This window comes from Leptopilina boulardi, unplaced genomic scaffold, assembly GCF_019393585.1.
Source record: "Leptopilina boulardi isolate dan_hultmark-lab unplaced genomic scaffold, ZJU_Lbou_2.1 LbouV2_273, whole genome shotgun sequence".
NCBI lineage: Eukaryota > Metazoa > Arthropoda > Insecta > Hymenoptera > Figitidae > Leptopilina > Leptopilina boulardi.
In genome coordinates, this window is record NW_026137833.1 from 363525 (window position 1) to 374727 (window position 11203).

At 28.3% G+C, this 11203-nt stretch overlaps 1 protein-coding gene and 1 long non-coding RNA gene across 4 annotated transcripts in view; one reads left to right on the forward strand and one right to left on the reverse strand.

The window, feature by feature from the left end:
* The window catches only part of LOC127281503 (uncharacterized), a 38083-nt gene extending 30043 nt beyond the window's left edge, over window positions 1-8040 (forward strand). For all 3 annotated transcript variants that reach the window (XR_007843042.1, XR_007843040.1, XR_007843041.1), the window contains 3 exons: window positions 6281-6508; window positions 6666-7753; window positions 7836-8040. This is a non-coding gene — a long non-coding RNA (uncharacterized LOC127281503). The remainder of the gene's footprint in view (window positions 1-6280; window positions 6509-6665; window positions 7754-7835) is intronic.
* A 113-nt stretch (window positions 8041-8153) lies between these two features.
* LOC127281501 (uncharacterized) lies at window positions 8154-9804 on the reverse strand. Its single transcript, XM_051305223.1, has 4 exons — window positions 9681-9804; window positions 9330-9582; window positions 8727-9034; window positions 8154-8574 (listed from the first exon to the last, which is right to left on the reverse strand). Exons 2-4 carry the CDS (start codon window positions 9394-9396, stop codon window positions 8545-8547), a joined length of 405 nt encoding a protein of 134 aa, XP_051161180.1. The 5' UTR covers window positions 9397-9582; window positions 9681-9804; the 3' UTR covers window positions 8154-8544.
* Between the last annotated feature and the right edge of the window lie 1399 nt (window positions 9805-11203).

Genomic DNA, 11203 nt, shown 5'->3' on the forward strand with positions numbered 1-11203 from the left:
TAGAAAAAAATATTCATGCTTTTATATTTTCTTAGAGATAACTTGTACTCAATTTTTGTGTGCCTCTCTGAGGTGAAAACCCGGTAGAAGTACCCTCAGAGAACCAGTGAAAAATATACTTTTAGTTTGTACAAACATATTTCCTTGATAACTAGAAAAAAATATTCATGCTTTTACATTTTTTAGAGATAACTTGTACACAATTTTTGTCTGTCTTTCTGAGGTGCAAACCCGGTAGAAGTACCCTCAGAGAACCTTGAAAAAATATACTTTTAGTTTGTACAAACATATTTCCTTGATAACTAGAAAAAAATATTCATGCTTTTATATTTTCTTAGAGATAAGTTGTACACAATTTTTGTCTGCCTCTCTAAGGTGAAAACCCGGTAGAAGTACCCTCAGAGAACCAGTGAAAAATATACGATTAGTTTGTACAAACATATTTCCTTGATAACTAGAAAAAAATATTCATGCTTTTATATTTTCTTAGAGATAAGTTGTACACAATTTTTGTCTGCCTCTCTGAGGTGAAAACCCGGTAGAAGTACCCTCAGAGAACCAGTGAAAAATATACTTTTAGTTTGTACAAACATATTTCCTTCATAACTAGAAAAAAATATTCATGCTTCTTTATTTTCTTAGAGATAACTTGTACTCAATTTTTGTGTGCCTCTCTGAGGTAAAAACCCGGTAGAAGTACCCTCAGAGAACCAGTGAAAAATATACTTTTAGTTTGTACAAACATATTTCCTTGATAACTAGAAAAAAATATTCATGCTTTTACATTTTTTAGAGATAACTTGTACACAATTTTTGTCTGCCTCTCTGAGGTGAAAACCCGGTAGAAGTACCCTCAGAGAACCTTGAAAAAATATACTTTTAGTTTGTACAAACATATTTCCTTGATAACTAGAAAAAAATATTCATGCTTTTATATTTTCTTAGAGATAACTTTTGCAAAATTTTTGTCTGTCTTTCTGAGGTGCAAACCCGGTAGAAGTACCCTCAGAGAACCTTGAAAAAATATACTTTTAGTTTGTACAAACATATTTCCTTGATAACTAGAAAAAAATATTCATGCTTTTTTATTTTCTTAGAGATAACTTGTACTCAATTTTTGTGTGCCTCTCTGAGGTGAAAACCCGGTAGAAGTACCCTCAGAGAACCAGTGAAAAATATACTTTTAGTTTGTACAAACATATTTCCTTGATAACTAGAAAAAAATATTCATGCTTTTACATTTTTTAGAGATAACTTGTACACAATTTTTGTCTGTCTTTCTGAGGTGCAAACCCGGTAGAAGTACCCTCAGAGAACCTTGAAAAAATATACTTTTAGTTTGTACAAACATATTTCCTTCATAACTAGAAAAAATATTCATGCTTTTATATTTTCTTAGAGATAACTTGTTCACAATTTTTGACTGCCTTTCTGAGGTGATAACCCGGTAGAAATACCCTCAGAGAACCAGTGAAAAATATACTTTTAGTTTGTACAAACATATTTCCTTCATAACTAGAAAAAAATATTCATGCTTTTATATTTTCTTAGAGATAACTTGTTCACAATTTTTGACTGCCTTTCTGAGGTGAAAACCCGGTAGAAATACCCTCAGAGAACCAGTGAAAAATATACTTTTAGTTTGTACAAACATATTTCCTTGATAACTAGAAAAAAATATTCATGAGTTTATATTTTCTTAGAGATAAGTTGTACACAATTTTTGTCTGCCTCTCTGAGGTGAAAACCCGGTAGAAGTACCCTCAGAGAACGAGTGAAAAATATACTTTTAGTTTGTACAAACATATTTCCTTGATAACTAGAAAAAAATATTCATGCTTTTATATTTTCTTAGAGATAAGTTGTACACAATTTTTGTCTGCCTCTCTAAGGTGAAAACCCGGTAGAAGTACCCTCAGAGAACCAGTGAAAAATATACTATTAGTTTGTACAAACATATTTCCTTGATAACTAGAAAAAAATATTCATGCTTTTATATTTTCTTAGAGATAAGTTGTACACAATTTTTGTCTGCCTCTCTGAGGTGAAAACCCGGTAGAAGTACCCTCAGAGAACCTTGAAAAAATATACTTTTAGTTTGTACAAACATATTTCCTTCATAACTAGAAAAAAATATTCATGCTTCTTTATTTTCTTAGAGATAACTTGTACTCAATTTTTGTGTGCCTCTCTGAGGTAAAAACCCGGTAGAAGTACCCTCAGAGAACCAGTGAAAAATATACTTTTAGTTTGTACAAACATATTTCCTTGATAACTAGAAAAAAATATTCATGCTTTTATATTTTCTTAGAGATAACTTTTGCAAAATTTTTGTCTGTCTTTCTGAGGTGCAAACCCGGTAGAAGTACCCTCAGAGAACCTTGAAAAAATATACTTTTAGTTTGTACAAACATATTTCCTTCATAACTAGAAAAAAATATTCATGCTTTTTTATTTTCTTAGAGATAACTTGTACTCAATTTTTGTGTGCCTCTCTGAGGTAAAAACCCGGTAGAAGTACCCTCAGAGAACCAGTGAAAAATATACTTTTAGTTTGTACAAACATATTTCCTTGATAACTAGAAAAAAATATTCATGCTTTTATATTTTCTTAGAGATAACTTGTACTCAATTTTTGTCTACCTCTCTGAGGTGAAAACCCGGTAGAAGTACCCTCAGAGAACCTTGAAAAAATATACTTTTAGTTTGTACAAACATATTTCCTTGATAACTAGAAAAAAATATTCATGCTTTTATATTTTCTTAGAGATAACTTTTGCAAAATTTTTGTCTGTCTTTCTGAGGTGCAAACCCGGTAGAAGTACCCTCAGAGAACCTTGAAAAAATATACTTTTAGTTTGTACAAACATATTTCCTTCATAACTAGAAAAAAATATTCATGCTTTTTTATTTTCTTAGAGATAACTTGTACTCAATTTTTGTGTGCCTCTCTGAGGTGAAAACCCGGTAGAAGTACCCTCAGAGAACCAGTGAAAAATATACTTTTAGTTTGTACAAACATATTTCCTTGATAACTAGAAAAAAATATTAATGCTATTACATTTTTTAGAGATAACTTGTACACAATTTTTGTCTGTCTTTCTGAGGTGCAAACCCGGTAGAAGTACCCTCAGAGAACCTTGAAAAAATATACTTTTAGTTTGTACAAACATATTTCCTTCATAACTAGAAAAAATATTCATGCTTTTATATTTTCTTAGAGATAACTTGTTCACAATTTTTGACTGCCTTTCTGAGGTGATAACCCGGTAGAAATACCCTCAGAGAACCAGTGAAAAATATACTTTTAGTTTGTACAAACATATTTCCTTCATAACTAGAAAAAAATATTCATGCTTTTATATTTTCTTAGAGATAACTTGTTCACAATTTTTGACTGCCTTTCTGAGGTGAAAACCCGGTATAAATACCCTCAGAGAACCAGTGAAAAATATACTTTTAGTTTGTACAAACATATTTCCTTGATAACTAGAAAAAAATATTCATGAGTTTATATTTTCTTAGAGATAAGTTGTACACAATTTTTGTCTGCCTCTCTGAGGTAAAAACCCGGTAGAAGTACCCTCAGAGAACGAGTGAAAAATATACTTTTAGTTTGTACAAACATATTTCCTTGATAACTAGAAAAAAATATACATGCTTTTATATTTTCTTAGAGATAAGTTGTACACAATTTTTGTCTGCCTCTCTGAGGTGAAAACCCGGTAGAAGTACCCTCAGAGAACCAGTGAAAAATATACTTTTAGTTTGTACAAACATATTTCCTTGATAACTAGAAAAAAATATTCATGCTTTTACATTTTTTAGAGATAACTTGTACACAATTTTTGTTTGTCTTTCTGAGGTGCAAACCCGGTAGAAGTACCCTCAGAGAACCTTGAAAAAATATACTTTTAGTTTGTACAAACATATTTCCTTCATAACTAGAAAAAAATATTCATGCTTTTATATTTTCTTAGAGATAACTTGTTCACAATTTTTGACTGCCTTTCTGAGGTGAAAACCCGGTAGAAATACCCTCAGAGAACCAGTGAAAAATATACTTTTAGTTTGTACAAACATATTTCCTTGATAACTGGAAAAAAATATTCATGCTTTTATATTTTCTCAGAGATAACTTGTACTCAATTTTTGTGTGCCTCTCTGAGGTGAAAACCTGGTAGAAGTACCCTCAGAGAACCAGTGAAAAATATACTTTTAGTTTGTGCAAAAGTTGTTTCCTGATAACTGATTAAAAATAATTCTACTTTCTTTCTCTGTTAGAATTAACTTGTACACAATTTTTGTCTCCCTGTTTCAGGCGAAAATTCGGTAGAAAAACCTCCAGAGAACCAGTAAAAAATATAATTTTAATTTGTGCAAAAGTTGTTTCTTCATAACTACATAAAATCAGTTCTGCTTTCTTCCCCTTTTAGAATAAAATTGGACACAATTTTTGTCTCCCTTTCTTAGGCGAAAACTCTGTAGAAAGACCTGCTGAGAACCAGTGAAAAATATACTTGTAGTTGGTTCAAAGGTTTTTTCTTGATAACTGCATAAAAACAATTCGACTTTATTTTTCTTTTAGAATTAACTTGTACACAATTTTTATCTCCCTTTCTCAGGCGAAAACTCTGTAGAAAGTCCTTCAGAAAATCAGTGAAAAATATACTTTTAGTTTGTTCAAAGGTCTTTCCTTGATAACTGCATAAAAACAATTCTACTTTATTTTTCTTTTAGAATTAACTTGTACACAATTTTTGTCTCCCTTTCTCAGGCGAAAACTTGGTAGAAAGACCTCCAGAGAACCAGTGAAAAATATAATTTTAATTTGTGCAAAAGTTGTTTCTTGATAACTGATTTAAAATAATTCTACTTTCTTTCTCTGTTAGAATTAACTTGTACACAATTTTTGTCTCCCTTTTTCAGGCGAAAACTCGGTAGAAAGACCTCCAGAGAACCAGTGAAAAATTTACTTTTAGTTTGTTCAAAGGTATTTTCTTCATAACTACATAAAATCAGTTCTGCTTTTTTTCCCTTTTAGAATAAAATTGTACACAATTTTTGTCTCCCTTTCTTAGGCGAAAACTCTGTAGAAAGACCTGCTGATAACCAGTGAAAAATATACTTTTAGTTGGTTCAAAGGTTTTTCCTTGATAACTGCATAAAAACCATTCTACTTTATTTTTCTTTTAGAATTAACTTGTACACAATTTTTGTCTCCCTTTCTCAGGCGAAAACTCGGTAGAAAGTCCTCCAGAAAATCAGTGAAAAATATACTTTTAGTTTGTTCAAAGGTTTTTCCTTGATTACTGCATAAAAACAATTCAACTTTCTTTATCTCTTAGAATTAACTTGTACACAATTTTTGTCTTCCTTTCTGAGGCAAAACACGGTAGAAAGACCTCAAGAGTATCAGTGAAAAATGTGCTTTTATTTTGTTCAAAAGTTTTTTCTTGATAACTGATTAAAAATAATTCTACTTTCTTTCTCTCTTAGAATTAACTTGTACTCAATTTTTGTCTCCCTTTCTCAGGCGAATACTCGGTAGAAAAACCTCCAGAGAACCAGTGAAAAATTTACTTTTAGTTTGTTTAAAGGTTTTTCCTTGATAACTGCATAAAAACAATTCAACTTTCTTTATCTCTTAGAATTAACTTGTACACAATTTTTGTCTCCCTTTCTCAGGTGAAAACTCGGTAGAAATTCCTCCAGAGAACCATTGCAAAATATACTTTTAGTTTGTTCAAAGGTTTTTTCTTTAAAACTCCATAAAAATAATTTTTTTTTCTTTCCCTCTTTGAATTAATTTGTACATAGTTTTTGTCTCCCTTTCTCAGGCGAAAACTCGGTAGATAGACCTACAGAGAGTAAGTGAAAAATATACTTTTAGTTTGTTCAAAGGTTTTTTCTTCATAACTATATAAAAATAATTTTTCTCCCTTTCCCTCTTAGAATTAACTTGTACACAATGGACTTAATTTTATTGTTTCTGAATTAAATATTTATATTCTCAGAGGTTAGGATTTTTTTTGAATAATATTAGATATCATAGTAATAATAACACTTTGCTTAATGTAAACGTAGAATAAATATTTGCGTACGGGAAGTATAATACAGTAATTTATTATGATATATTTATAATTAAAATTATAAACATAATTACAAATCTCTAGTAATGTGTGGGGATTTTATTTCCTAGTCTGATAGACTTAAAGGCAGTATACCTAATTTTTTAGCTTCTAGGAGTTTAAAAATGAATAAAAAATACTTTTTCTAGGGACATTTTCATATGTGCTTCAAATTGAGGTGGATGTTTTTCAAAAGCTGAGAGACCCTGTGCTGCAGTTCTTAAGTGTATTGTTGCATACGTTGCATCCACATGTGATTCCAGAGTTTTTTTTCAAAAATATTTAATGTTATGAAGGACTTCTTCTCTATTGGTCTATAGATCTACATGAAGTTGAATTCGCAGGTACAAGAGTTCACGAAACTAAGCCAAATATTGGTAAGTAAATAAAGAATTAATCACAAAAATTTGCAATAAAATTAATATTATATAGAAATTTTTAAAATCCTTTACACGAAGAGAATATTGGAGAAAAAGTATAATTTCTGTTAAGGACTTTTATATTTTATAGATATATTACTTTTATTATTGACAGGTTTTATAAATGTGAGTCCAAAAATATATGCAACTTATCGGGAAATTGTTGAAGAATTAGGTGAATCATTTAAGAAAATTCCTAGTTATTCATATACTCGATGGCTTGTTCGACATTAGTGTATTACTGCAATTCTTAAATATTGGAAATTGATTTTTCAATTTTTAATGGTTGTTGAATCAGAAGATAAATCTCTGAAGGCTAATAAGTTACTTGGTTTAATGCAAGAACCATTAACTTTGGCGAATTTTTATTTCTTGCCGTTCACGCTGAATAAATTCAGTATTTTTAATGCTTCTTTTCAAAAGCGTGAAACAATGACTCAAAAACTCAGTCCCAATCAGCCGGTTTCTAATATTAGATTTTACAAAAATATTGTAAAAATGGACTTCTTCAAACACCCTTAATATTTTTCCGATCAGCAAGGAGTGTAAAATTTGAAAAAGCTTGTAATCAAAAAGCAGTCGAACATATAGGTAATGAAGCGCAGGAATATTTTTTATAAATTGTTAACGGGAAATTGAAGCAAGAGAAAATTGATGAGTTTTAAAAGAAAGTTTTGGAATTTTATGTTACAGCAAGTTACGAAATTATAAAGCGACTGCTTTTTTTGATCAATTTCTATCTTGTGAAAGATTCACTGGTGGCAGAAATATAACTTTTCAAAAAGTCTTTCACTTTCATAAAGATTTAAATGTTTATTTAGATGTTTCTGATTTACGAAGAAAATGGCACGCTTTGTATGAACTTCCTTCCGAAGAAAAAGAACAATTGTCTGGACTATCATTTAATGATATGTGCATTAAGATCTGCCTTTTTGCAGCAGAGGATACACTTTAAAATTCCTAAATTTAACGATATCATTAAATTTAGTTAGGACGCTTCATCCTACAAATTCAGAGGCAGAAAGGTCATTCTCTATGCTCAAGGAAGCTAAATGGAAAAAAATCGCTTGGGGGAGGAACCTCTTAATTCTACTTTGGTTATAAGATCTGCATTGAAATCTTGGAACAAAACTGCAAAAACAATGCAGATATCGAAGGATCATTTTGAATTGATGAAAAAGGATATTTATAAATTTCAGGGAGGTAATAATACAGTAGATTAGAGTAGGACAATAGGTGAAAAGTATTTAAAAATTTTAATTAACAACCATTTTTTCTGTTATAGGGTCTCGTATAAATTACAACAGGCAGAGGAGTCCACTTATATCACCACCAAGTGAACTAAAGAAAAGAAGAAAATTTTTTGTTTACAAAAATATTAATTTGATTTTTAATTATTATTTTTATTTCAGTGAGAGGCAATGTGATAAAAAATCGATGCAGCTCTCCAAAAATAATATATAAATAATAAAAAATAATAATAAATAATATTTCTTATAATATTAATGTTTTATTTTAAGCATTTTATTTTATTTTAGGTGTTAAGAAATTTATAAAACATGTCTCACAGTTTAAAAATATATAATGTATAATTACGCGAAGTGTAAAAGGTAATTTTTATAAATTTGTGTAACTTAATTTAAAAAAAATTAGTCTAAAATATAATTAACAATTAATAATTATTTATAATTTTAAGTTATGTTAAAAAATACGCAAAGCCTTTATAAAATTTTCTAAAGTCAATTCACTACTATTAATATTAAATGAAAGCATTTGATTCTTTAGTTTTAATCCTTAATCGTAACTCTTAATGAATTAAAAAATTAATTTAATTTTACGAAGTTTTTTCCAATTTCTGAAATTATGTAATATACAAAATTTGTTTAATTTACACTTATTCCAGGATTTATGTACTAAATTATTTAATTGACTTAAATAATAATTATTTATGACTTTCATTTTTCTCCAGTACCAGCATCCGCAAAGTATTACTCTTACCACCTACCCTGGTTGTTGCTCTCTTCCTATAAAAGAATTTCTCTTTTTAATTTAAAAATTAGTACGATATATAGTACGATTTAAGGTAATTTCAAACTGTAATAATCATAAAAACTACGATGACTATATTTAATTTTATCCTTAAAAAAATTAAATATTAAGTAAGAATAATTTATACCTGTTTATCGCAAATGTTATAAATACTGATTTCTTCACTAGATCCTTTACTATTGACAGCCTTAACCGTAAGCGAATAAACACAAGATGATGGATATAGGCCAGTGTATGTAAATGTTGGATATTCTGAGGAATCATATAATATTCTATTTTGTGACTCTAAATTTGAACTAGTCATTACCGATAAAAATGGTGTTAATACGTATTTCACTGTTTTTGGACTATTCTCAGGTTTACGCCATCTCAAGGTGGCTGTTGTTTCCGTAACATTCAACACCTCAATTGATCCTCTTGGACCATTAGGCTTGGCTAAAATTCAAAAACATAAATATTATCAAATCTATAAAGTAATTAAAAAAAAACAAATAAAATTACTATCAAAAGTAATTTATTCCCCAGTTAATCAAAAAGAAATGTTTCTGTTTTTAAATTTTCTGCAAAAATAAATTATCTGTTAAACGTATTTAAAATTTTTTTTTTATATTTATTCATTTTATTTTTTGTTAAATTTTTTTGAAAATTCTTTTTCAATTTCTATAAAATATTTACGATGAATAAACTTTAAAGCCTTTATATATTTGCTAATTATTTAATTCGCTTATACCTGTTGGATTATCAGTGACGATTTCTTTGGTATAGAGAGAAGATTGATTCAAATAATCATAGCTCATGGGCTCAATTTCAAATTTATATTTCCCACCAGGAGTGAGACCATTGACAATGAATTTATCATTTTTTGCTAAGACAACAGCGCATAATATACGTTTTCCAAGATTTATTTCGTGTGCGTAAATTTTATAATGATGAATTTTATGATGATGAGTTTTCACCGTCTAGACGTTCAACTAGTAGTGAATCTGTATTTAAATAACATTAAAATAGTATGAGTTTTGTAATATGTTAACAATTAATTTTTACTGATATCATGTTAATAAAGAAATAAATATAATTATACCATTGGTACTGATGGATACAGTTATAAACGTTGCAGCAAAAATAAAAAATATTATATACTTCATCGTTGAAATATCAATAAGGCAAGAAGTCTTACATATAGTGATTACTTCGGTGAATTTAAAGATTACTATAATTTAGACGTGAAACTGTATTGAGCTTATATACACCAAAAAAATGATGTAATAAACAAATATTTTTAAAATTCTAGTCAAACCGGATTATAAATTGTTAGTTTAGTTGGTATTAACGTTTAATTTTCTGACTCATCTAAGTCAAATAAATTTTATTTCGATTATTAAAAAAACACATTAAAAATCTACAGTCAGATGGTTTGTTTGTAATTCAAATTTTTTACATATTACTTCTAACAAGCGTCGTATGTTCTTTAGCAATCGAAATTAAGCATAATTACAGTAGAATTTCTATTTAGCAGATTTTAAATTTAAAATTTAAATTGATGTTTTAAATAGTGAAATAGTTTAATATTTGATTAATTAATGATTAATTAAAATTTAATCAATTAGTTAAATATACAATAGGACTCCGGTTATCCGAGCTAATGTGGACCGGACCTACCTCGGATAAGGCGAAAACTCGGATAATCAGAATTGTTATTACAATTTAACATTATTATTGTTTAAACAATTATTATTTTTTACAAATGGGAAAATAATATTGTATATATTTCATAATAATTTAAACAATTTGAATTTATTAAAAATAAACTCATATTTATAAAAAACTAAAATTAAAAATATATCTCGGATGAAGTAGACTAGACTCAGATAATACAGAATTTCCTACTAGGACTCCACCTCGGATAATCGAGACCTCGGATAAAGCGAGCTCGGAAAAACGGGGTTTTACTGTAATTAATTATTAATATTGAAATCCCCATTTCATTAATGTTCTAATTCAATTTCATAATATTTTATTTCATTTTTCTGTTTATATATATATATATATATATATATATATATATATATATATATATATATATATATATATATAGAGAGAGAGAGAGAGAGAGAGAGAGAGAGAGAGAGAGAGAGAGAGAGAGAGAGAGAGAGAAAAGTGTATATATATATATTCACTCTATATAGGTAAAAGAAATAGAAAAACGCTCAGAATGCGGGTAGTCAGGAAGAGTAGCTCTAATTAGGAAAAATTATTTCTAATTTAATTACTGTGATTACTGTTAAATCTGATTATTGAATTTTAAAGATATGTTGTTTTTTCTATTTTTGGTCCTAATATTTTTTATTTTTTTACCTATTGTTCATGTTCATTCAATTTCAAGAACTTATTTAAAAAATATTTTGTTATTAATAACATAAACAATAATTTGCAATAAATAATAATTTTGTTGTTATTAGAAAAATATTTATTATTATTGTTATTATCAATAAAAATAAAAATTAAAAAAAAATAAACAATAACCATTCTCATGCAAATGACTTTTAGTTATTGCAACATTTGCTCCCAATAGGGAATTTTGAAATTTGTCCCTCAGTTTAAAGT

What these genes read in the sequence shown, in the direction of transcription:
- LOC127281501 (XM_051305223.1), bottom strand. Translation starts at nt 9,396, where the DNA reads ATGAGCTATGATTATTTGAATCAATCTTCTCTCTATACCAAAGAAATC. An exon ending in CGTCACTGATAATCCAACAG is followed by an intron (nt 9,035 to 9,329) that starts GTATAAGCGAAT and finishes TTTGAATTTTAG; the next exon opens with CCAAGCCTAATGGTCCAAGA. An exon ending in ATAACATTTGCGATAAACAG is followed by an intron (nt 8,575 to 8,726) that starts GTATAAATTATT and finishes ATTCTTTTATAG; the next exon opens with GAAGAGAGCAACAACCAGGG.